This window comes from Canis aureus, chromosome 18 (genome assembly GCF_053574225.1).
Source record: "Canis aureus isolate CA01 chromosome 18, VMU_Caureus_v.1.0, whole genome shotgun sequence".
NCBI lineage: Eukaryota > Metazoa > Chordata > Mammalia > Carnivora > Canidae > Canis > Canis aureus.
In genome coordinates this window covers 52,569,474-52,597,327 of record NC_135628.1, presented here as the reverse complement: position 1 = coordinate 52,597,327, position 27,854 = coordinate 52,569,474, and the positions used below count along the sequence as shown (strand labels likewise).

Sequence of the window (27,854 nt, the reverse complement as noted above, 5' to 3'; positions counted from 1 at the left end):
ATTGTGGTAAATTTTAAATAATGCAGAGATCAAGTACAAGCAAGGATTGAGAAATGTCCTTAAGGGAAGCACTGGTCTCCTAGGTAAGCTCATTGTCAATGATGTGGAGAGGTCAAAGCAGATGGTAAAGGAAAGAGGAGCAAATGGAGATAGGATTAAAATTTCTTTTAACTCTTTTAATTAACTCGGCTGTGAAGAGAAGGCAAGAAGTAGAAAAGTAGCTATAATATAGAGAGGACTGGAGGATAATTTTTAAAAATTAGTTAAAAAGAAAAGGGATAACTGATGGCACAAAATCCCTAGGAGATCAAAAGAGAGAATTCAGAGTATATAGGAAAATTAGCTCAGAAAGAAAGAGGCTGAAGTCTTCCATGTAGATGGGAAGGCAAGAGATAAGCAAGCAAGCAAGCAGGGGAAAGACAGGTGTGGAGCTGTGAGAACCAGTTTAAGGCATCTTCTACAGAAATTCCTATTTTTTCCATAAAGTAGGAGATGAGGCTGTCTGCTGAGAATGAGGGAAGAGAGAAGAGAGTAGAGGGCTGGACTGAATATAGTTGTGAAAATCTGAAATAGCTACTGTGGTAAAATAATACAAAAAAAGCACTAATGGGGAATCAAGCCAGTATCAGTATGCAGGAAGAAATGGAAATGGGATAACTTGCAGTTAGGAAAGGCTTATGGAAAAGGCTACTGAATTAACCAAGGTCTGAGTTGTTGAGTACAAGAAGTAGAGTAATGGCAAAAGTAACAGGAAAGAATCAATATAGGAATTTGTTAACAAATCAATCTACAACCCTTCCTAATTAAACTGCTTCTCCTCCCAAGGCCTCCAGAGCCACGAAGGCAGGATCAAACATCTTCAGTTATTTCAGCTCCTGTTAGGAACGGAAGCTATGGATGGTTTGTCCCTGCCTTGCCCCCAACATTCAGGCATTGCAGTCCAAAATGTTTGCTCTGATTCTTGAATGATGGTGCAATAATCCAATTTATCGACCCATTAAACCTCAATGACCATGCCTATTTAAAGTACATCTGGAACTATACCCTGTATGAGCAGTGATCAATTCTAACAGCTGTCCAATCAACTTGGACAATTCTTCAAAATGATCCTAGATTCTTGGTTAGATCCTAGATAGTCCAAGCTCACTACGTCACAGACTGATATGAAAAGAAATAAAATCAGTGAGCCCTACAAAAGTAGAGTTCATTCCATTGCCTGGCGTGCTTTTTTAATAACCTACACAGGGGATTCCAGGGCACACAAGTTGGAAAGCCACCATTTTAAATCAACATTATTATTAAACATATTAGCTTTGAGATGAGTGCAGGACATACAAATGGTAATGGAAAGCAGGTATGTGGTTAAGTTAGGAGGGATAAGCAAAGAGTAATAAAGCTGATAATCACCACCATTCAGGGGATAGGTGAAGTTCTGCATTAACAAAAGACCGATGGGAAACCATTTACAGAGAAAATATACCAGGATCAAGATTAACCCTTAGAATATGTGAAGCCAAAGGACACTTCATTATATCTTTTAAATACATATACATCAAAAGCACTCAGAAAGAGCACATCCATTTTCCTGCTTCTCAATTCACCTCTGAAGTTCATTTCTTTTTTTTTTAATTTTTATTATTTTTTTTGAAGTTCATTTCTAAAGACTGATCATCAACAGTATTTTCAGTAGCTGTATGGCATCTTTCCTCTGAAGAAATATGCAGTATGCTACTGCTCTGAGCCACATTTACCTAACCTACTTCTAATCTTGATCTTTCTAAATTAACCAAATGGAGAAAAACCACCTTCAATTCTTTATAGGAGCAAAGAGGTCTGGTAAGTTACAAAGGGCAATAGGCAAGAATAAGTAAAGCTCTAGAGAAATTCGAGAAAGCCAGCATACGTGCAGATGTCCTTAGAGGGACGCACTAATTAATCACCAGTAGTTTCTTTCTCTCTCTCTCTCTCTCTCCCTCACTCTCTCTCTCTCTCAATGGAATTCCTGCCTGACTGCTGATCTGGGTGCAAGCTAATTTCCCCCATGGTGAATACTGCTGTTGAGATGCAGAACTCTCCACCATCTGTTACCCAGAAATAGCATAATGACAGATTATCTAATCCCTTACATTTAATAGATACAAATGGCGCTCTTGTAACACCAGTTCAGTCATATCCTCATTCATGTGATCTGTCTCCGCCCCATAAAAATTGGTCCTCCCACTCTGCTGGTGATGAATCTGATCTGAAGTTTACCCCCAATCTTGCCTAAAGGTCCAGATGCTTCACCATGAGACATTTTCCTAAAATATTTTATTCAGGAGTGGGAATACAGCTGTTATTCCAGATGCATCTGAAAAGGGGCACGCTGAACAAAAAGAAAATCTATCTCTAGGAGACTGGCTAACCTAGTGTGCAGGGCGGTGCCGCCTTGAATTAGATCAGGTTGAAAATTTCAAAAGGGAAGACAAAGGTGAAGTCAGAGCTGATCTGGGGACAGTGACAAAGGGAGAAATGCAAAAAGAAATCAGAAAGTTGAATGGTAGCAAGTAATACAATACTAACAGGAAAGCCTTTGCTGTTTTACAGATTCAGGGGTTCTAGACTGACCCAGGGTAGCACTAAACAAAAAATGGGAATCCGACATCTAGAAAAACAAGGACAGTTCCCAGAACCAAATAATTAGAAGAGCACAATCCCTAAGAAGTAGAATGGAAGAGGAAATGAATTGTCCTATCACCGGTGACTAGTATAGAGCCAATGCAATTAGAAGGAAGTGAAAAGCCATCAGAATGTATTGAAAATAATTTCCAAAACCAGCAATTCCTCAGAAAGTGAGCTTCCAGGGTCAAGAGAAAACATTACAAGAAATGCACTTGCAGATAAAGGGATACCAGGTTTCCAAGGTGGGTGGTTTCTTGTTCATTTTGAATATACAACTCTTTGGATATAATTGAAACCATCAAATATTTAAAATACTTATTAATCTAGAGGTATTGTTTATTTATTTATTTTTTAGAGGTATTGTTTAAAACATTTCAGAAACAGTAGTCCTCAAGCTAAACTCTCTGTAAGTGTATGCAATATACAATGTACACCATCATCAGAGCCACTTTCTAAGATTGTTTTCTTTCAACTTATCTACCTTAAGATTTTTACACATAACTGTTTGGGAATCTACATATGATGTTGTTATCAGAAATACTTTAAGTCACAAGGATTCATTTTCATAACATTTGGATGGCTGGTTTTATTACTTGTTCTACAGGTATCTATTCATTCCTCCATAGCTTAAGTCCCTACAGACTCAGTCTCTTTTTAACTAAAGTTTTATCAGAACATAGCCACACCCACTTGTTTGCATATCGTCTATGGCTGCAAAGCACAGCTGAATAGTTGCAGCAAAGCCCTTATGGCTTTCAAAGCAAAAAATATTTACTATCTGGTCCTTTACAGAAAAGGTTGTCACCCCTGCCTTACAGTACTGTTTAAAAAAAAAAAGAGAGAGAGAGAACTTTAAAAGGTCACTTTCTGAGGTGCCTGACTGACTGGCTCAGTCACAGAGCACACAGCTCTTCTTGATCTCAGGAGTGTGAGAGTTCAGGCCTCACGCTGGACATGGAACCTGCTTAAAAAAATAATACATAAAAGGTCACTTCCTATGACATCCAGCACTTGCAGTTAGGGAGACATACTCAACAGAATAAGTATTACACTGTGGAAAAAAAAATTTGGCTCATTTTTATGATTCTGCAATGCGATCTTCATGTACCACGGACTGAGGTTTTATCAAGCTCATTGGTGTGTTCAAAATAAACTAACTGGGGCACCTGGGTAGTGCAGTAGGTTGTGAGATCAAATCCTGTGTAAGGCTCCACACTCAGCCCAGAGTCTACTTAAGATGCTCTTTCTCTCTCTCCCTTTGCTTCACCACCCCCGCGGGCACACGGTAGTGCACACACTCTCTCAAATAAATAAATCTTAAAAAAAAAAAAAAATTAACTGAGGAAGCACTCAGTAGTACATGAGCCTCTGTGAAGACCCTCTCTTCTGAGCACTGGCAGGCAGGGAAGGCCTGTGTCTGGCATTTAGAATACTATGCTCTAGCGTACAAGACTCTAGAGTACACAAATTAGCCCCTCTCTTCCAAGGAGCACTCACAGTGCCACCACTAAGAGTAAGGAAAGCAACCAACACTGTCATCTCTGTGGCAGCAGAAGGCATGCAGTACAGTGAAAAGTCACATGGAAAACTGGACTTGCAGCACGATGAATGTTACGTCATGAAGCAGTGGTGAGCAAGAAATAGAAGACTATACTTCAATTCCGTCAGGCAAATAGTAAGTATTGTGGGTTGGTGATTACTCTGGTTGGTTTTCATTATCATTGACACTGGCCTAGTTGTGTTACTCATCCTGGACCTAGCCTTGTTCATAAAATGAGGGAGGTAGACTTGATAGTCTTAAACATGTTTCCCTACTATAAAATCTATTTGGCTAGGGGAAAAAAATGTTCTATGTAAAGACATGAAGATACACATTCTCAATGCAAGCATTTTTCAGGAAATAGCTGATAAGGTGAGCCTGACTTCACAAGTTGAGAGATCTGTCCAGGAGATGAAGCTATCAGAGCAGACTCCTACTTCAAATCCAGCTGTCTTGGGAAAAGGTCACCCTGAGCTGATAAAGACATTGTGTTCACCCCTTCGGCAGCAGCACATGGCCTGGGAGAGCAGCCATCCATCCGCAGCACTCTCAATCACACATGCCACTGCCGAGGCAAGATTCACGGCTCTGGCGGCAACAGGCCAGTGTTATCCAATATGCATGAAATCAAAGTTTTCATCATTTCCAGTGGTCAAAGGCCAGTGAGTGATAAATCCCAGAATACTAAGATTAATGAAGGAGTCATTAAAACCCAGCATTAAATCACTTCTGTAGCCACTGCTGACAGTGATGTCTGTAATACATTACCAGGTTGATTAGAAAGAAACAAGTTCCAATTCAGAAATGAATTACCTGGTTTTTTAAAAAACTAACTGTATGGCTGTCACAGCCAATTTTGCTACTACAGGAGAGATAGTGGCTAACATATATGTTATGTCATAAACAGGAAATTATCATCTCAAAATCACAAGGAACAGAATTTGGGGGTGGGGGGAATAATCTCCTAAAGACAGTAAGATGGAGAAGGGAGGCCTGACACTGGCCAGATTTTACTTCTTTTTTTGAGTGCAGGTGTGTGTGTGTGTGTGTGCGCGCGCGCATGTGATTCAAACAATCCAAACCAAAACAGGAATACTTCTTGTTCTTGATTCCTCCCCTCTCTGCCAAGCTACTGTGAGAGAATGACATCTCTCCTTGAAAACAAGTCTTGAAGGATTCTCTAAGACGAGTTGATATAATGCAAATTCTTATGTCTTATAATCAGATAATATTCAAAATATTTAACATATGGCACTGGCTAGTTTTTCAAACTTGTATAAACCAGCTGAGTATAAGCTTTGTTTATAAAAACAGAAAGGTATGCAACAAAACAGCTAGAGTCATAAATGTGGTTGTATCTAGAAGGGCATTAGGATAAAATAGCAAATCTCTTGAGGATATTAATTTGGATTAAAGGTTGCCAAATAATTATGCCTCAATCATCAAAACATACATCATTAATTTCAGATGCATCAATCTACACTCCCAAAAGAAAACAATTAACTCTAGGGCTTCTTCAATATTTAACTATTGGCTCGAGTCTTTAGTAAACCCCACAACTGGCATTTATTGAGTCCAACAAATAGATTATACTTGAATTTCTTTGGTCCCCCAAAATATTTAAAAGATATAGTTTGGCTTAGTTAGCAACAACACTTCATATAGACAAAGAATTCCTCTTAAGGAGAAAATGAAAACAATAGTTGCCAACTAGACGAAAACCTATGAATATGATAATTACAGATAAAGTAAAAGGAAAATTAGAAGTCTAAGTTCAAAGCTCTTTCCAATGTTCTACACCTTGTTACCTCAGGTACACAATTTAACTCGAGGTCACGTCAGTGGTGAATGGCAATAAGGCCATTAAGTCGATTGGCAGTAATAACTAAGAATTAATTATTTGGATAAAGTTGATTCTGCAAATCCACAGACTTCAAACTAAATCTAGTGTTTATGATTAAAATCTGGGGAGGGAGGGCTACATAAGGGAAAATCCAAGGCTAGCTCTTTCGCAGAGGGCGATATAGGCCTCACTCATTACAATTGGCACAAAAGCCACAAGACAAGGGTCAAGAGAAAGGCCTATCTATCATAAGAAGAGAAGTATGAGCTGGGACATCCTGCTGCCAATACTAAGACTGGCCCTCACTGCATACACACAATCCATGTTCAGGGAGGCAGTAAAAAGAACTGTGCCTTGAGGCTGGACATGGGGAACTTTTCTTGGGGCTCTGAGTGTTGAACCAACAAAACAAAAATTCCTGATGCTGTCTACAATGCATCTGCCAATGAACTAACTGGTCAGCCCCAAGACTCTGGTGAAGAACTGCATCGTGCTGAATGACAGCACACCTTACAGATAGTGGTAGGAGTCCCACTATGTACGGCCCCGGGGTTGCAAGGGACACAAGCAGACTCCTGAGGAGGAAGAGATTTTAATCAAAAAACAATAAAAAAAAAATTAAGAAATATGATGAAAGGAAAAAGAATGCCAGTCTTCTGGAGGAGCAGTTCCACTAAGGCAAGCTTTTTGCATGCATCACTTCAAGACCAGGCCAGTGTGGCTGAGGAGATGGCTATGAGCTGGAGGACAAGAAGCTAGAGTTCTAGCTTATTGCTCTGAAGAAAAAAAAAATCCATGGCTAGACTTTAAAGCCAGTAGGAAAACCTCTCGCATCACTGCTACTACTTCTCTCACCCCTAAACACACCCCTAGTTCAAGTTCTCTTTCTTAAGAATGTTGAGAACAGGTTTAAAGAAACTTTAAATTACTAAAAAGAGACACTAAGATATTAAAGAATATTAGCAATATTATTTGTTAGTTTTTTTTTTCTTCAAAAAAGGCCAGATTAGGGCCTTAGGGGAAGAGAGTAGGTAAATGACCAAGGTCATGCTACATGCTGGAGGCAGACCTGGAAATAATCATTACCCCTTTAGCCCCTCCACTGCTCTGCCACTCTGTACTTATTTCTAGGCAGAGTTAATGCGACAGAAATTAGTGGAGGTAAAAGGCTAGGCTTAGGGACCAAAACTGATCTAAGAAAAAATAATTTGTAAAGTTTCTTTTATTCTCTCTTACGTATATTTATACTTATCTGAGAAGAGAGAAAAATGTTGGTTTTGGAACTTCCTGTTTCCTTCAGATTTCTTTTCATAGTGCTTATTAACACTGGCTGCACATTAGAATTACCATTCAAAATACCAATGCCAGGCCCTATGTCAGGCCAGTAAGTCTAGAATCTCTAGGGGTGCAGAACAGTATTTTTAAAAGAACAAATATGGGGGGGGCATGTGCCTGGGTGGCTCAGTAGGTTAAGGACCTGCCTTCAGTTCAGGTCATGATCTCCAGATCCTAGGATGGAGCTCCACATACAGCTCACTGCTCAGCAGGGACTCTGCTTCTAGCCACCGCCCCCATACTTGCTGTCTCTCTCAAATAAATAAAATCTTTTTTTTCAAAAGGGGGAACAAATATAGGTACCTAGATTTTATATATGGGGCAACCATTATTTTTTTCTTAAGTGCCCCAGATGGTTCTATCACACAGTTTTGAGGAAAACTGCCCAGACAGAAAAGCTCAACTAATATATTCTCTTCTTCCAAATTTCAAGGGCCCATGAGTGACCTCACACAACCTAAGGCCCCCCATATCATAAAATATGTTAAAGAACCTGGCACTCCCCAAAGAACAATAACCTAAGGTTTATGGGTAAGCACAGACCAATTTTTGGAACTGGTTCAGGAACAGCAAATTCATTCCTATTGGTTTGATTTAAGTCAGAGGAAGACAAGTGATGGGTTGTGAGAGAAACCAGAGAGAAGATTCCCCATCTTTTTCTCTTCAGAATAGAACTGCCAGTTGCCATGCAGCATTTTCTAGGCAGCTGTGATGAGCCCCCTCCAAAATGTATGCATCACTTGGGGAGGGAGAGTACCCAATCTCTCAGGGGAATAAGGAATAAATAAGCAATCGTGGCCATTATGACAAAACCAGGCCTACATACCCAGTTTATTATTAGCCTGACATTAAACACCACTTAAAAACAAAACAAAACCACCCGCCCACACAAACACACACCCCAAGACAGAAAATTACATAATGGCATCTGGAATGATCTGCTCTGACAGTGAAAGTAGAACCAACCAAATCAGAGGTCTAGTAAAGACCAAAATGGGCATGAGGTAGCCCCAGAGAGTTATTTTCAAGTCCTCTATAGTTTACCCAAATGTTAAGATACATAATGCTTTGTTTAGAAGAAGAATTTCAAAATAATACTGTAGGTTCTGAAAGGTTGTCATTCTGCTCTGAGAAATACCAAGTCTCTATTAAGTGGAAGAGTAACTCTGTGTTCTTTTAATAAACCCTATCATCTAGAGAAGTTAGAAGAAAATGATCTTTACACAGGTTGCTTCTTAGGGTGGAAGTTCAAGATAAGTTTTGCATATGGCTCAGAGAGGGGAAAAAAAAAAACAAGGCCCAGTAAAGACTTCCACTACCAGTCCCGTTATGGGTGATAGTCCACAACCCAGCCAGTGGGCACCACAGGAACAGGAGTGGTGTTCTTACTCCCTAGAATCCATGAGTAAATGGACCAAGACCAATGTCTGTGTGGCTGTAAGTTTAGGATAGGTAACGGCTTTAGACTTAACTGCTTTCAGAACCTCTGCAAGTAAAAGCTCCAGATGAGTCTCCACTTATAAAACTACATCAAAACCAAATTGTTTTTTGGTGGTCAACATTTTTCTCTAAGAATTAGAAGACCTAATACTTTTTCACTAGATGATTATTAGCTCTAGTAAAAGCAACAAATGACCCTAAAAAAAGGCTAAGGATTTTGAAATTTCTTCTCTCCTACTCTTTGGGGAGGGCAGGGTTATTTTGGTTCTTGGCTTTGAAACACAGTTAGCTACTAGAGAGCCTTTGTGGTCAACCTTCACTCAGTGGTCTGATCTCTCCACAGCCACAGGCTGTGCTAAGCGACAAGTGAAGGAACAGTTTCAGAGGGAAGTTTTTGAGAAAGTGGTGACAAGAATAAATGTTCTGCATAGTTGCTTCTTAAAGAAAAAAAGATTTTGCAATCAATGCCAATGTGGTTGGGTGGGGGTGGTAGTGAAGAAGAGATGGTCTAAGAACTACCATATAATTCCCCTTGCTGTTGACCTATCATGGTTTATTAATCACAGTTTTAACTCAAAAACAGCTCACATTAAAGCAACAGTCTGCTGAGTCATAGTTGATATATAAGCAGATAGGTCAGAAATCCAAAAGGCTCCATGTAAAACCCACACTGTAAACTTGAGAGAAGACAGCGACTTTTACCTGTTGTGAAGTTCATGCTGTTATTAAACATCTCCAATTTCTATCATACACACTGACTTCAAAGGTCCAACTATTTAGTCTCGTGAAGTTCCACTTGTTGTAAACACATTTACTGATGTCATAAAAATTCACAAGGGTGTCACCACAGAGAGGGTCATTCAGTAAACTCCACAGAATACAACTTTTCAGTAGAACTATTCAGGTGGAAAGCACAGAATACAATTTCCTAGAACACCTAAGATTAGTAGCCCTATGCTTTTCAACTACTTGATATATGTAGATAGGCAGATCACTAGCTATAACATTATATCCAGATAGGTTGTTTGCTAGCACACCTCTTGCTTTGCAAGATTTTTTTTTTTTTAAAGTAGGCTCCATGCCCATTGCAGGGCTTGAAGGCAGTATCCTGAGATCAAGGCCTGAGCTGAGATTGAGAGTTGGGCATTTAATTGACTGAGCCACCCAGGCATCCCAAGATGCTTTTAATAAATTACTTTTATTAAGGGATAAATTATATGTTTGCTAATCTTCTTAAAACATGAAAACTTACAAGTATCACTTGTACCTTTATGCAAGTACTTATCAATCATTACTGTGTAAACATAGTATATATCAAAAATTTAGAGGAAAAATGGATATGTTAGCCATCATGGTAATTTAAAAAGTGAGAAAAAGAGATAAATCCAATCGAAGGGTCTGGCATGGAACAATAAAAATGGTCTACAGGGGTGCCTGGGTAGCCACAGAGGTGCCTAGGTGGCTCAGTCAGTTGAGCGTCCAACTCCTGATTCCAGTTTGGGTCATGATCTTGGTGTCCTGGGATTGGGCCCCACATAAGGCTCCCTGCTCTGTGGGGAGTCTGCTTGTCTCCCTCTCCTTCTGCCCCTTCTCCACCCATTTTTTTTCCTTTTAAAAAATGGACTACTACAAAACCTAAGCCACAGTACAATGAGGTATTTTGTTTTGTTTTCTAATTAACCTATGGACAACTACTACATACCAGGTATTTCCTATATCTTATTTAAACTAACACTTAGAACATTCTGAGAGGTAACAGTATTATCAGTGGGTTAGCTTAGCCAGAAGGAGTGTGAAGACTAAGCAGAGGATGAAATATAAAAACATTCAAGAAAAATCCTTAAAAAAAGAAGCTGAATGGGGGAAAAAAAGGGTCAGAAATGTGCGAGAAAGGACAAAGAAAGGCCAGCGGGCGCCTGGCTGGCTCAGTTGGTGGAGCATGCAACTTTAGATTTCAGGGTCATGAGCTCAAGCCCCCCACCCCCTTGGGTGTAGAGATTATTTACATAAATAATAAACTTTAGGAGACAGAAAGAGAGGGAAAGTTCAAAAGCCACTAAATACGAAATTACATCAATGGTGACCAATCAAGTTTAGAGGCTTGGAGCTGATGTGAGAACTTGTCTGTTAGATCTCAGTAAATATACTGAATATTTTAAATGCATTAGTATATTTAATCCTCACAACCACCTGATGAGATGTGAGATTATTAAATCTAAGTTACATAAAAAAATCTAAGGCCCAAGATCACATGGCTATCCAGAAGCAGAGCTGAAGTTTTACTTCACGTCTGTTCATCTCCAAAGCCTACTTTTATCAACAGCCAGACTCCCAACAACTTGCCTTAGACTTCATGTCAACACTAGGCCAAGTAGTCAATTTTCCTGTTCCTGGATTCATTTCTCAAGAAAAACCAGCACACAAAAGGAATACCTCCCACATAACAGCTATTCTATTAGCATGCTTATTAAATAATGGATAGTTTCCCTTTATTTTCCAAACTTCTGAAAAAGTTACGATTTTTATTACTTAAAAAAAAAAAAAATCACTCAGTATGAACTGGAGCAAATCCCCTGTAAAGCAGCAACACTACTGGCAGATAGTAGATTCTACAAAAACATTATTCCTATTCACCCTACCACTTTGTACTGTGCTGGCCACAGGAAATATAAAGAGAAAGGTGCTGATGTGGCATAGAAAAGACACGGTATTTTCGCTTATTGGTAACCATGTCAAATGTCCCCTCTCCTTATCACATCAATTGCATTATTCAAAAGAATAAAGAAAGAATGCTTGGGGGAGGTCAGAACGGCAGACTGGGAACTTCTGTCTACATAACATCCTTTACAAGGTCCCACTGAAATGACAGAAAAGACAGATATGGACAAGAATAGAGCCCTAATGGTGCTAGAAAACAAGAAAGTGTGTTAACAGCATATCAGAAAGTTTGCACAAATCCTGAAAGACAGAAAGCAGATGGGATCCGATTGGCAGAGAATTGGCAGTGCCTCAAGGGCCTTTATTGACAAAATACAAAGCACCAGAGCAAGGAGGCTTTGGGGACATCGTGTGAGCAATTAATGAGGACCCAGTTCAAAAGAACTGGATCAGCCAAGCCTCTTTTCTGTCCTGTCCCAATGATGCCCACAAAGTTATTAAGAGCAGGGGTTTTCTGACTCTTTGCAAATATTCAAGAAGTAATCTACCAGCAAGCACAGGCATTTCTTATATCATACATTTTGTGTTCCTCAACAGTTCACATTCCACAAAGCCACCTAAAACCCCTAAAAAAAAGAGCTTGAGAAGAAAAACTGGGTTATGGGCAGACTACTTAAACCCTATGGAACTTTCTAGCCCAAGCACTAGCAAAAAAAAAAAAAAAAAAACCCTAATAACAACAGGGGTACAGTTAGGTCTCTACTGGGCTAAATTACACTTTAGCTTTCTCCTCCTTCTAGAGGAGCTTTGTTTCTACTAGAGACCATTTAATCAAAATATAAAATCTGACTCAGACTGTATAGCCTTCTTTATTAATCCACTGCTTAAATACTGGAGGAAGTGTCTTCACAGCTTTTTTTTAACTACCATAGCAGGGTGTTACTAAGGTTAACCAAGCAGAAAGCATACAGGTTCCTGAAGACACCTAAGTAGTCATGACTTATACTAAAGGAAGTCACTGCGGTAGATTTCTGAACTGCACATTCTGAGATTTTTCTAAGTCTCTATATTGCTAAAGCTCTTCCTTTAGGTGGGACATGGCTTTCCTCTTATTGATACAGTATTTTAAAGTATCTGGGAATATTGTTTCTAAACCAACACGACTTCGACATTAAGCCAATGAGATTCCCCAGCATTACCAAGGTCACATATAGGATAATTCACAATTATAGAACAGAAGGTAGGTGATTTAACTGGGGGAGGACCTCAGATGGAGGTTGTAGTCTGTAGGAAACACAGAGGTACAGCATTTGAGACTGAGTCAAACAAACACATCACATTCCCTTCTTACTACACCCCAGTGAAGTACACATAAGCTCATTTCCAGCCAAGAATGCTGCCTTTGCCTTCACAGTTTTAGTGGGGTCTGAAATTTATGAAAGAAAAGAAACAAAATAAACAGAACATTTAGTCATGGGGGATAATTCAATAGAAGAGGGTTTTTGAATTTTTAAATATTATTCTCAGAGAAAATATCATATCTGTGGACTAGGAACAGGATGCCATTGAAAACACTTGAACAAAAAATTTAAAGATGAGTGCTGGAATAAAACATCTAGGGGATGCCTGAATGGCTCAGTGATTCAGCGTCTGTCTGCCTTTGGCTCAGGACAGGATCCCAGGACCCATGATCTAGTCCCACATCAGGCTCTCCACAGGGAGCCTGCTTCTCCCTCTGTGTCACTGCCTCTCATAAATAAATAAATAAATGAATAAATAAATAAATAAATAAATAAATAAATAAATAAATTCTAAACAAAACAAAAACAACCAATTAAAATGGATTAGATTAAGAGAACAGTCTCGGGATCTCTGGGTGGCGCAGTGGTTTGGCGCCTGCCTTTGGCCCAGGGCGCGATCCTGGAGACCCGGGATCGAATCCCACATCGGGCTCCCGGTGCATGGAGCCTGCTTCTCCCTCTGCCTGTGTCTCTGCCTCTCTCTCTCTCTCTCTCTCTCTCTCTGTGACTATCATAAATAAATAAAAATTAAAAAAAAAAAAGAGAGAGAACAGTCTCTGTAAATTTCATAGAAAAAAATCATTTCAGTTTTAGAACTACCAATACATTCCTGATGCTTAACACAATGCTTAGTACATACCAGATATTTTATAATTACTTGATAAAATGAACTAATGAGTAAGTGAATGAGTGAATAAGAAAGTGAGAATGAATGAAAATGACTGGTGGCTGGCAGTGCAAAAGAGGTCTTAAAAGAATGGAAGAACATTTACGGAGATATGAAGTGTAAGATACAATACTGATAGGATTTACAGAGTCAGAGGCAAAACGGAGAGAAAGAAAATAATTGAAGAAGTAATACAAAAAAAAAAAAAATCAGTTGAAAACATGAGTGTTTGGCCCATTGCATACGAAGCAAAAAAGGACACACCTAGAAACATTTTAATAAGTTTTCAGAAAACCAAAGAGAAACAGAAAATGAGAAAATCTTCCAGAGCCAGAAAAAAAAGGTTAAAAGAAATGGAAATTTAAAGGAATGGAGATAGAATTCTCATAAACACTGATGAAGCAATTGAACAACATGTCTTCACAGTTCTTGGGAAAATAATTTATTTTGAAGCTAGAATTTCATATAGATATTATCAAGAATATAGGCAAAATGAAGACATTTTCAGACACGCAGGAATTCAGAAGTTTTACCACCCTCACATGTAAAATCAAGGTTCTTCACTAAATCAGAAGGAAACACCACAAAAAGAATGAATTGAGATACAAGTGGCAGGTGCATAAGAAGAAATACAAAATAGGGGCACCTGGGTGGTTTTGCTGGTAAAGCATCCGACTCTTGATCTCAGTGCAGATCTTGATCTCAGGGTCATGAGTTCACACCCTAAGTTGGACTCCACACCCAACATAGAGTCTACTTATTTAAAAACAACAACAACAAAATAAAAACAGAAAAAGAAGTACAATATGGAGAAAGAGACAGACATACACACATCATGAGAGAAACACACAGGGAATTAATTTAACATTTCTCTGGGGATATAATAACAGGATTTCTTTTTCTGTAGGCTTTCGAATTATCATACTTGGTCCAACAATGACTTAGAACTGTTATGGGGTGGGGGTGGAGGGTAAATTTTTTGGGTTAAACTTACAAGCAAAGCTTAGAAGACAATTACACAGATAGGAGAAATGCAATAAATCTTAAAATCTAAAACTTTTATTTATTTGACAGAAAGAGACCTGTAGGGAAAGAGGAAAAGGGAGAGAATCTTAAGCAGACTCCCTGCTGAGTGTGGAGCCAGATGGCAGGGCAGGTTCAATCGCATGACCTCAGGACCTAAGCCAAAATTGAAAGTGGGACACTCAATGGACTAAGCCACTCAGGTGTCCCAGAAGAAAAACTTTTAAAAAGAAGGAGGAGTCCAAAAAAGGTAGCATTCTTTCTAAGCTTTCAGAGAGGAAAATACTCTACTGTTAATCAGCAATAGTAACTGAACTTTATGAAGTTCACTAATGGTAAAACTTAAATAATATAACAAATTGGAAGTTAAAGGATGAAGTAATAGTGTAACTATTCAAAAATACTCATCTTTTATATAAGTAAATAGATACAGTTTAAAGTTAAGCATTTTTAAATTAGTAGTGTTAAATTTATAAGGATAACTGTCCAAAAAGTAAAAAGTAGACACGACTAAGAAGTTAGTGTCTATGCTTCCATGAGAGTATTTGTGGGAGGCAGTGGCCCAGTCAGTGATACTAATGTCTCCATACTTTCTCAGGTGCTAAAAGAATATCTTCAGAATGTTGTAGGCAACTCTGAGTAAGAACACTAGTCCAGAAAATTGGGTTTCAAGAGGCCACTTTCTTCCTATGTTTAGCTTAAAAGTCAGATATTAGTTATGTTTTAAGATTTGAAAACTTGAGAGAGAGGAGGTTTGGCTTGATTGTGAAAGCCTTAAAGCTAGAGAGAAAACTCAAGCTAGAAAAGCTGGGGGTTGTATGACACTTCTACTATGGCTGAGAAAAGCCAAAATAGGATTAGAAAAGGATTATTCTAGAAGGACTAGACCTGACTTCAAGCTTCAGTCACATAAGGAAACTTGAGGAAAATTCCTACAAACTGGAACCAAAGAAAATGAAAAGATAAGGGGCACCTGGGTGGCTCAGTGGGTGAGTGTCTGCCTTCAGCTCAGGTCATGATCCCGGGATACTGGGATTGAGGCCTGCTTCTCTCTCTGCCTATGTTTCTGCCTCTCTCTGTGTTTCTCATGAATAAAGAAATAAAATCTTTAAAAAAAGGAAAAGAAGAAGAAAAAAGCAGCACAAGTCTCATTCCTTGCAAGTGTGATTATCTGGTTTACATAAACATAATAAAAGGCAAGCTCTGTCTATGAAGAATCCAAAGAGACATAAAGAAAGTTCATAAGGATGGCTCTGTGGCTCCTGGATAATAGTCATCATAACAAAGAGGTAACTAAGATGTCCCAAGTCCAAAAGATCTTTGACAATACCTCTGGCAGCAAGGCCTCATACTTGTGTGGGCAACAAGTGAGCAGAAAGCACAAGGGCAAGGCAGTAAAGCAGTAGAGGGAAACATGGTTTCAAAAAGAAGGTTAGGAGGAAAAAAAATCACCTCCTCCCCCAAAATATGACACTGTACAAAAATAGGCATTTTCCAATTGTTCCTATTCTATAGTTTCATCTCTATGCCATTCTTTACTATCCAAAAACAGGTCATGTCAATGGTCTACTGCCACTGTGAAATACTTCACATAATGAGAAACACTGGGGAATTATCTTAAGCGATACTATATCTGGGGGATCTGTTATAGTTTTCCAGGGCTGGAGTGACAGACACTAAGTGAGCATGTGAGGCTTAACCCTAACTTGTAATTTTTAGGCACCGCCTTATAAACGTGAACAAATTTTAACACCTTTCTCTGAAAAGGTGACATGCAGAAAGATGTGAGCAACCAGTTAACAGACTATAATATATGGGTTTGCCAAACTGGAGCTCCAAGTAATCGGGAAGTCCAGGACAAGAAAAGGTCACCTCAGAAAAATCTCTCTTCAAGAAAGCTCTGACAATAAAGAAAGAACGAGATTTGAATCACTGAAGCTAATTACACAGAAGACTAAATCACAAGAAGAGTTATTTAAGCATCTTAAATACAATAAAAAGTAATTAACAAGAAGCGCCATCTTGACAGCTTCATGTCACAAACCAAGCCTAAAAGGCTCAGCTAATTCCCAGCCCGGGAGCCAGAGAATGAGAAACAACTCTAAGTTTGATCTTTTTATTTTTTATTTAAACTGTTTTGATTAACAGATAACAACTCTTGCCAACTCTACAGTGAAGTTAATCAAGAAAAAAATTTTAATCTATTAGAGGAATGATGAACCTCGTTTTCCTTGATTCTCCAGAGGGCAAGAGAAGAGAACAGAACACGGTCACATCAGAGGTGTCTCAAAGAGATCCTATGACTCAACTCTCTCTTGCCATACCAAAAAGAAAAACAGAAGGACTAGATAGACCGAACACTATTGAGGATACAGACATTTCACATACTTTGGCATGTAAGATACATTGAAAATCTGCTCTAAAATAACTGCAAGAGACTCCATCTCATCTGCCTCTTCTTTCTCATTACCCTGTGATCAGCAGCTTGAGAAGCTCTTTCATAGCCAGAGGAGCCCAGCTGATCTCTTGAACAACAGGAAAGCCTTTAAATGCTACACAAGCCCATATATAGGTACATAAGTCCACAGAGGATGACAGGCATAATTTGGATCAGATGACTTCGTAATTCTACATTCCTACAAGCCTGAACACTGTCTTTCAGAGAGATGATGATGCATTATAGGAGCTCTCCTAAGTGACCTTCTCTGAACTGACCTGCACATTCTAGGATTTCAGCTGATGCCAATCAGAATGACTGAGGGTCACTCAGACACCTGTGCACTTTTGTCCCAAACTGTTGAGCCATTTGTTTCTGTCCTCATAACTATTTATACTGGTTGTGCTTGTTATTTTTAATTATGTACTTCATTAAATAGTTTATTAATAACTGAAATGAGTACTCAAAAATGTGTTTATGAAAACAGCTGAATGCTTTTTAAAGGTTTATCAAAATGAATGGCTTTAAATGGCTGCAAAATAAATGAGGGGGGTGTAAATCACAAAAATCCAGAGTTTCATAGTGTTTTTAAAGACTCATTCTAAAGAGGAAGTTATGCATTTATCAGGTTAGCAAAGAGTTGATCTACTCTGCCCACAGACCAAAAATCTGGAAATATACATACATTTTCAGGTTTAAATGAAATGAAAATATTTTAGATTTAAAAAAAAATCCCTTCCTTAGCCAATGTTTTCAAATAATTAACCATTACACTAAGAAGGCTGTTAGTATACCTAGATTCTGACTATGAACTATTTGAACACTCTTATTTATTCATACAAGTCTTTTAATAGTATTATTTGGAATGATTTGCAAAAGGACAGAAAATTCAGGAGAATAAATTAAAAACAAAATCAAAGTGAGAAGAGTAAAGAGAAGCTATGATTACAAATAGAATATAAAAAGCATAATTGATATTAAAAAGCTGATCTTCCAGAAATAGCCTATCTTTGCCAAGGACATCCCAATAACCAAACAAAAAAGGAAAACTATCCAATACAACTTCTCCAGTATTGATTACGTAACAAAATCAGGGCTCAGTAGAAATAAGTGTCCAAGGTACTGAGACATCTAAGTATTCCCTGTTATGCTTCTTAAAAGGACACTCTACAATATAATAAAAATGTATTGAAACTCCCACTACAGGCTGAATCTGCTGAGACTGTAACAGGGAATATAAGTAACGAAAATCCCTACTTTTAGGGAGCTCATGGTCTAGTGAGAGTTTGTCTCAAAAGTATCTGTAGATCTCAATTACTTCTCCTGAATGCAGCCCAGTAGTTGCTTCACAAAGTCTAGTATAGTAGAAACAACTCTCTAAAGAAACTCATAATGCTTCCCAGGCACCTTGCTAGGCTGGTCTAATCCAAGGAGACAATTTAAGTTATCTAGAAGAGGATCCCTGGGTGGCGCAGCGGTTTAGCGCCTGCCTTTGGCCCAGGGCGCGATCCTGGAGACCCGGGATCGAGTCCCATGTTGGGCTCCCGGTACATGGAGCCTGCTTCTCCCTCTGCCTATGTCTCTGCCTCTCTCTCTCTGTGTGTGACTATCATAAATAAATAAAAATTAAAAAATATATATATTTAAGTTATCTAGAAGAATCAATACACTGGTAAATACTTTGGTAAATCATATAAAAATAGTATTTCTTATAATCCAGTTACAAGAACTGAAAGGTAGAGAAAGGTAAGGTCAAGGTTATCATCTCTGGCATGAACCTGAAATACAGATAGTCTATGCTGTCAATTAAGACCCATCAACTTGTGTTAACTAACCAAACTGAAAAAAAACATTGATACCTTCTCATGAAAGCTTGAGAATCTGACCATAACCTTGGCTGGAACAGAGTCACCTAACCTTTGCAGAAAGGCATACTAGCCTGAAGGAGTAATCATCAAAGTCAATATCAACACAGTTGAAACTTAAGGTTTCATGGCATGGAACATGCCCAAAACACCCTACTACGGAATTTTTAACTAGCTGTTTCAAATTGTCCTATAAGAAGAAAAATCTTATAACATACCAGATTATATAAATTTTAAGCAGTGTGAATTTACTTTAAAAGTGTACCTCAGTGGTAGCTAAATGAAATAACCTGCACTAATGGATTGTTAAATATGGGTGGAAACCATCTACAAAAATAAAGATGTGGATTTTTACAGTACTGATGCAATCGTTTTTACCAGTGTATTACATAGGAGGAGTAGTTATTTCCTGAGATGACTCCTTTTTTGCGACAGTTAAAATATATAGGAATACCAACTTTCCAGCTCCCCATAACAGAGTAGCATGCATCTAGCTCCTAGTGACAAAATAGTAATAATCATTATTGCAACTTACACAGACAGAAGAATGACCAAATTATACATCCTAGTCTCTCCCATGTCAAAAATATTATATAAGATTTGTCAAGATTCTGCTTCTAATAAAACCTGTCACTTGTGATGGTGTTAAGGTAGTGACAACAAAAGCCTGTATCAAGCTCCTCTCCATGAAGTCTCTGACTAATGTACAGTAACGTTTACATAAATATAGGAGTGATAACCGTGACCAAAAGTTATTGCCAAAATGTCATAGCGCAAATGAGCAGAAAAGGATCCTATTTGGTAGGAGAGCTTCTGAAAGGTAAATTAGCTACAAGATCTTCTCTTTCCTTTCAGAGTCACACTGTAGCTTAGAGGTATTTCTCTTAATAGCTCCACTGTACTTTCAACAAGACAACCCCTGTTTTGATGGGAAACCTATTTTTTTCTTTCCCTCTACTATGCCCCCTTAAAAAAGAAGAAAACTATCAGTTTGGTAACAAACAGCATTTAAGATTGTTAACTAGAAATGGAAACAATATCATGCTGGTACATTTTATACAGACTAGAACTGCTACTGGGGATTGTTTTAATATTTATTGTGGAAGCATGGCCTAGCAGGCTACAGGCTTCTTTCTTCCCCCATCAGATAGAAAAACTGTTCATCAAAAAAAAAAAAAGAAAAACTGTTCATCAACAAAGTTCCCAAGAGACTTTGGAATTTAACAGGATATGGCCAGCACAGAAGAGAAAGGCCCTATGATCTACTGAAAACATATGTCTATACAAAGATAATGTCGAATGAACCCCTCCCCCCTTTTTGAGGAGTGGAGGGTGCCTATAATTGAACTTCCTAAATTAATGTGTAGATAATTTTTCTACCCAATGTTGGATAGTACCTAGGACCTGACTCTCAATAAATGGCATTATTAATAGTAATAATGCATGCTACATATTGCCAAGCACACAGCCCAGTAAATCTTTTTTTTTTTTTTAAGATTTTATTTATTTATTCACGATAGAGAGAGACAGAGAGAGAAAGAGCGAGCGCGAGAGCAAGTAGACACACAGGCAGAGGGAGAAGCAGGCTCCACGCAGGGAGCCCGATGCGGAACTCGATCCCGGGTCTCCAGGATCGCGCCCTGGGCCAAAAAGGTAGGCGCCAAACTCCTGTGCCACCCAGGGATCCCCCACAGCCCAATAAATCTTAAACAATAATGAAAGAATATGATTAGCTAATGAATGATTATAAAATGCTTTGCAAATGCAAACTGCTATCAAGATATAATTAAGACCACTGTGTTAAGAGCAACAGGAAGCAATTCAGGAAGAAGGGAAGTAAAGACTTGACAGAGAACAACTCATAGCTATGGCTGAGCCTCTGCCAGCGGAACACTCACATTCCTCCAATGGTGACAGTGGCACATGTACGCTCTGAAAAGGCAGGCACCGTCTCTGTGGCTGGGCTGGCTGGTCTAATGTAGTCCACAGTCACATTCACCTGCAAATAAAGAATCAAAGGAGTTAAGGTTGAGAGTTTGCAACATAGCTCACTAGCAGCATCGTGTGCCTGCCCAGTTGTGAAAGACTACCTCACCCAGTTTGATTTTAACACTTTTTTAAAAAACATCAAACAACAACAACAACAACAATCAAAAGATAGCTCAACCACAGACTGGCAGAAAATATCTGCAGAACCCTTATCTGACAGAGGGTTTTTAACCAAAATATGCAAAGAAGTCTTAAAATTTAACAGTAAGAAAGTGAACAACCCAATTTAAAAATGGGCTGAAGACCTGAACATCTCACCAAAGACCCTGAGATGGTGATGATGCTTTCCATCATAGATCAGTGGGGAAATACAAATTACAAAACTAATAAGCTACCAGTACATTAGGATTGCCTACTAAATACTGACAGCAAATGCTGGCTTGGATATGGAGCATCAAGCACTCTCATTCATTGTTAGTGTGAATACAAAATAGCATAGCTACTTTGAAAGATGGGTGGTTTCTTACAAAACTAAACATATTTTACCATACGTTCTGATAATCACGTGCCTTGGTATTTATCCAAATTAGCTAAAACTTATGTGTAAGGTGTCCTTCAGTAGATGAACATATAAACAAACTGATACATCCAGATAATGGAATATTAATCAGCACTGAAAATGAGCCAATACACCATGAAAAGACACAGAGGAATTTTAAATGCATATTGCTAAGAGAAAGAAGCCAATCTGAAAAAAAGCTACATTTTGCATGGTTCCAACTATGTAACATTCTGGAAAAGGCAGAATCATATAAACAATGAGATCAGCAATTGCCAAGGGTCAGGGGGAAGAGAAGCGGATGAACAGGAAAGCACAGGTGATTTTAGGGCAGTGAAACAATTCACTATAATAATGATGGATACATGCCATTATAAATTTCTCAAAATCCAGGGAACACAGAACACAAGAATCCTATGTAAACTACAGAATTTAAATTGTGATGTATCAATGTAACTTCATCAACTATAACAAGTGAACCACTCTGGCACAGGATGGTTGTGCTTGTGTAGAGGTAGGGTTTATATGGGAGCTCTCTGTACGTTCTGTTCAATTTTGCTATGAACTAAAACTGCTCTAAAAATTTAAATGACTGATACCAAAAGAGAAAGACAAATGGCTAAACATTTAAGGTCCCATGGGTATTATACTTGATAGAAAGGAGGTTGGCAATGTTCCTGGAGGACTCCTAGATAACATGACATAAAGCAATTCTTTAACCTTTTCAGACTCCTTGGAAGATCTGTTTCTTAAAATATGAAATTACTCTACGGAAAAACTGCATGTAATTTCAGTCTACCATAACTTCTCCAGAATCAAGTTAAGAAACATCAAGAACAAGCTGACAGTCAAATGGATGCTTGGGACAGGATGCTCAGGACTGGTATCACAGTATATTAATAAAACTACAAGCTAACTGCACCCAGTACCAATACAGTTGGAGTTAGGAAGTTTTTTGGGGAAAAAAACATCAAAAACCAAAAAACCAAAAATTGAATGGACCAGAAAAACTTTAAATTCTGAATGAAGGGATGCCTGAGTGGCTCAGAGGTTAAGCGTCTGCCTTTGGCTCAGGGTGTGATCCTGGGGTCCTGGGATCGAGTCCCACGTCGGGATCCCTGTATGGAGCCTGCTTCTTCCTCTGCCTGTATCTCTGCCCCTCGCCCTGTGTCTCTCATGAATAAATAAATAAAATATTTAAAAATAAATAAATAAATTCTGAATGAAGAAAGGATATGTATACAAATAGGTTAGGAAGCTAGGAACCTAAAATGAGAAAGTTGTTTAACCCTAATATACAATATATGGATATGGACAATGATCTTTCTCTATGAAAACTTTTAAGAAAACAAGCATGTGGTATCCATTAACAAACATGCAGTGTCTGTTTTATAGCATTAAGGTATATGTCCAGTTTTGGTCACAGTCAAGGTTTACATATCTGCATTAAAGAAAGTACGCTAGATCCTGAAGCCAACCTCATAGTGAGGGATATGATCAACTTCATTAAGTTCAGAACCTAGTTTTCTAAACACATCTTTAGTTCCCACTGATCAGCTTAAAGAAGCATATTGCATAGACATCAAGATCAGCCACAGTGCTGGTGAGCACCGTTAAAATCCCTTCAAACTGTCTGTTCCTCAAAAACTCATGTTAAAAATGAATACAGAAATTTTGAAAAGGACAGCTGCCTCAAAATTTGGACTGTCAGATCATTCATTTGAACATTCCATCTAATCATGGTTTAAAAGCAACAGGGAGGCCTATCAGAGAGAAAGCCAATTAAGGACTGAAGGTAAGGTAAATCTTTCTTACGAGAAGTACTAACATAACATAACATAACATAACATAACATAACAAGACAGACAAGAAGAAAATACACAGAAGACCTCTAGAGTCAAGTGTATACACTGGAATTATTGCTAGGTCTCATCAACTTGTCTAAAGCTAAGGAGCTCGGTACATTTGAGGGATATGATCAGACGAGAGTAAGGATGGGGCTTAACAACTAGTCCCTCCTACAAAGAGGTTTTAATAGTTTCCTTGTATGCAGCTGGCCAGAGTTACTACTGGCCAAAAGACAGGACAAGGACTGAGAGGGGCTAGAAACAGAAGCATTACTGACTCAAATCCCTCGGAATAGGGGATCCCTGGGTGGCTCAGCAGTTATGGGGGGTGTGGTGGGGGGGACGATAATAAACAAAAATTAACATCTGACCATCCTCCAGTTCGGAAGGCCAAAAGGCACCCTATCCCAAAACTGTCTTTCAGGAAAATAAGTTGAGAAGACCAAACAAACAAATAAAACCTTAATTTTCAATAACCTAAAGAATCAATAATTACATTCATCTCCCAATTAATTTCTTCCTTTATTTAGGAAAAGAACTGAAAATAAGGGATTAATGAGCACATTGGGGAGACAACACTGTTAAAGCAAACCTGAAGTACAGATGATCAGGCCCTCATTACAGCTCACAGCCAAGACACTCATCTTAGGCAGTTGTGACAAAGCAAGAATTAAAGTCAATGTGTAATTAGCATTTATGTCCCTCTCCTGTGGATTCTGAGATCAGTTTCTCTACCTTGGAGCCATTTCTAGATACTCATCACTGCCTTGTCAATCATCTAAAAAAGAGCCACAATTTAAATAGTTTCGATTAAAACTGTAAGGTCTTTGAATAAATTATAACTTGAGTTTTGTGCTTGTGGGTAAAGTACACAGGAATGGCAGGAGTTAAAAAGTAGCAGGTTAGGGGCAGCCCGGGTGGCTCAGCGATTTAGCGCCGCCTTCAGCCCAGAGTGTGATCCTGGAGACCCAGGATCGAGTCCCACGTGGGGCTCCCTGCATGGAACCTGCTTGTCCCTCTGCCTGTGTCTCTGCCTCTCTCTCTCTCTCTCTCTCTCTCTCTCATGAATAAATAAATAAAATCCTTAAAAAAAAAAAAAAAAAAAAAAAGCAGGTTAGGGGGGCCTGGGTGGCTCAGTCCACTGAGTATCTGCCTTTGGCTCAGGTCATGTACCCAGGGTCCCGAGATTGAGTCCCACAGGGAGCCTACTTCTCCCTCTGTTTCTGCCTCTCCCCCTCCCATGAATAAATAAAATCTTAAATAAGTAAGTAAGTAGGTCAATGCAGATAGGTTCCTCATTTAATCAAGCTTATAGATACTCCTGAAATGTTGAGTATACAAGTATTTTATATGTACATAACACAAAGACAGGGCTTGATCTCTGATCTTTCTTTACAGCAGTGACCCGAGGAAGCCTTGGGCTCTTGCTTGATTCTACTTGTCATTCTTTCTCAAAAGAGTCACATCCCATCTTTGGGTCTCACTTTTTCACCTGGAAAACTTAGAGCACTAGACTAGAACTTTACGGTATCACCAAACTCTCAAATTCCTAGCTAGCCAGACATGGTGTATTTTATGGCATTTTCTTAGGTCTCTGCAATTCCTACCTTACCCTTACTATAATATATTGGAACACATAAGCTGTAAGTTCCAGGAGAAGGCAGGCATGCTTTTTACTCCCTAAAACTGTTGTCATAGGGCCAGTACAGGAGTAGGAGAGTATATAGTAAATATCTGTTTCATGAATGGATATATGTCATCCATCAGGAGCCCTTTCAGACATAAAATTCTAAAGGACACCTTTGAAATGAGAAGGCTCATTTTTGAGGGCTGATTTGTCAGGTTGTTGATCTTTCCACCTTTCTATATGACAAAAATATATTTAAAACATGGAGGAGAAGAATATCCTGAAATCAGGATAAAGCTTTAATCACAGCCATTCCTGTAACAGGAAAGCAAGCAAATTACATGTAATTTTCCATATTATGTGTTTCTCAAACACATTTTCAAAGAAAAACAAAAAGGTAGGGGGCAATCTAATTGGAGTCATCCTATTAGATTGTGGAGTCTTCCCTGAAAGGAATTTCAGGGACCATTCAGAGAAATGAAGATGGAAACTTAAGACCAAATTTATATCACAATCTCTTATAAAGCATGGAAGTAATTTAGTTCAACAGAATAGCTTTGGGCCACAGCTAAAGAATTCTAAGGCTCTATGGATGGATATTCTTCATACAACTGATCTCTCAAAAAGTCAGACTACCAAAGAACTTCGTAGACTTTATAAAAGTGATGATAATGAAATGACAAAATGACAAAACCTGAACCATGTATAAAGGATAAGGAAGTAAGAAAAACCTCATATCCACAACATTTCCAGGTCACAGCCTGAGTTTAGTATTAATATAACTAGGGCTCTTATGTAAGGCTATTTTGCATGATTACCATATAATCCCACCCCCTATTCCACATGGCCAATCATAAATTCACAAAGAGCTGTAATAAATACCCTGCCTCGGGAAATAAGCTCTTAAATGACCCTTCATTCTTATGACAGAATTTCCAGGTAGTTATGAAAAGTTTCTATGCACCCCTAAAAAAGACACTGTCATCTGGGCAAGTCCAGCTAACACACCCAGAAGACAAAAGTAAGTAGAACAAACTATTTTCCACAGCTTAAATAAGAGCATAGACTCTGGAGCCACGAGGCTGCAAGGTTTGGTTCCCAGCAATTCTACATAAGAGCTGTGTGAACTTGGATAAGTTACCTAACTTCTCTGTGTTTAACATGGACAACTCTCCCTATCTCACAGTTATATGAAGAAATGCATTAATAAACACAAGGTGTTTAGAATAGGGCCAGACTCAGTAAGCTCTACGTGTCGGTTATGTTTAGATAAACATGTACTGATTTTCTTGGAAGAGAGCCTGGCACAAAGTAAGTGCTAAATAAGTGTATATGACATAAATAAATACATCCATACATATATGCATAAATAAGATGCATATTGACTTAAATCATTAGACTGCTAAAATCATTAAGTAGAAAGACTCCATTAAATACACTTTTCTCCTTAAGGAGCCACAGCAAACAAGAATATGTACTTCATACATATTCATTCCAACTTAGAGATAAGTAGGGCTTATTTTAAAGAATGATACTCTATTTAGTATTTATTTACACATCTTCTAGATTAATTTTGCAGGTACCAGTTATTGGAGATTTTATTTACCAAAGATAATTAAAGCAGAGTGTGGGGAATAATCTCAATTAATTAATAGGTTAACTAGAGATATTTTGAGAGGCTACACCTTGCCTTACTAAATTAGGAAGATAATCAACAAAGAGACCAAGGTCTCCATTTGTCTAGACAGAATAGGGCCTTTATAATACTCTTCAATATTTAAGTATGCTTAATCTTTCTTCCCTACTAAATAAAAAGCACCTTATGTATTTCTTACAAAAATATTAGATGTATATATTTTTAATTTGCAAACAAATTTTAATTACCCATTCACCTAGATATAGGATGAGCTTCAAAACAAATTACTGAAGGGGAGCCTCTTGGTCCTGCTTCTGGTAAGCTCTCAGCTTATCTCCCAACCAAGGAAGCTACTCAGATACAAGCCCTTATGGAGCCCCTCAATTCTCAGAAGAGGAGGTAAAACTTACCTCCTCCTAGACAGGCACAGGGTCATAGAAAGACCGGGAGTCACCAATAAGAGCAACATGTGTACATTCACATTTTTAGTAACGTCAAAAAGGGAAAAACATGAAATTTTGAATAATATTTCTTCTTTAACTAAAAATATACAAAACATCCTATCAAGAAATAACCAATATGAAAAGGATATTGAGACTATTTTTTCTTTGATATGAAGTCACTGAAATCTGGTGTGTGTTTTGCAGCTCCAGGACACCTTGATCTGGACCATGCACATTTCAAGTGCTTGAGAGCCACATGTGGTCACCACACCAGACTGTACTGTACACACCTACTCTCCTAAGGCACAAGTGTGTCTTAGCGTCATTCCTCTATTACATGATTCTATCTATTATGATTCTAACTTTCTCTATTTTTTTCCCTGGGAGCTTTTGTTTTCTTATTTTATGAATCCCTGTAAACATCCTTAAACCAAGTATGAACAAACATGGTATGAAAAGCCAGATATGAAAAATAAAATGTTTATTCTTCATTTTCTTTTTAAAAATCTGTTACCTGACTAGATCAGGAAGCTTTGGAATTTTCAGTTCCTAAAAACAATTTCAGATGTGAGAATAAATTTGTACAAAGGAAAAAAATTCCTTTAATTTATGACTATCTTTATGAAATATATTGTTTTGTATTTGATGAAGATATTTTTCTTCTTTAAGATTTTATTTATTTATTCATGAGAGACACAGAGAGGCAGAGACACAGGCAGAGGGAGGAGGCGGCTCCATGCAGGGAACCTGATGTGGGATTCAAT

The 27,854-nt window shown here is 38.3% G+C and overlaps 1 protein-coding gene and 1 pseudogene across 1 annotated transcript in view; one reads left to right on the top strand and one right to left on the bottom strand.

The window, feature by feature from the left end:
* Positions 1–27,854, bottom strand: part of SND1 (staphylococcal nuclease and tudor domain containing 1) — a 420,919-nt gene that overhangs the window by 210,884 nt on the left and 182,181 nt on the right. Inside the window, exon 12 of the mRNA XM_077857229.1 lies at positions 20,888–20,988. Coding sequence (XP_077713355.1) covers positions 20,888–20,988 — 101 coding nt within the window. The remainder of the gene's footprint in view (positions 1–20,887; positions 20,989–27,854) is intronic.
* On the top strand, positions 4,523–6,847 carry LOC144288450 (small ribosomal subunit protein eS8 pseudogene; annotated as a pseudogene).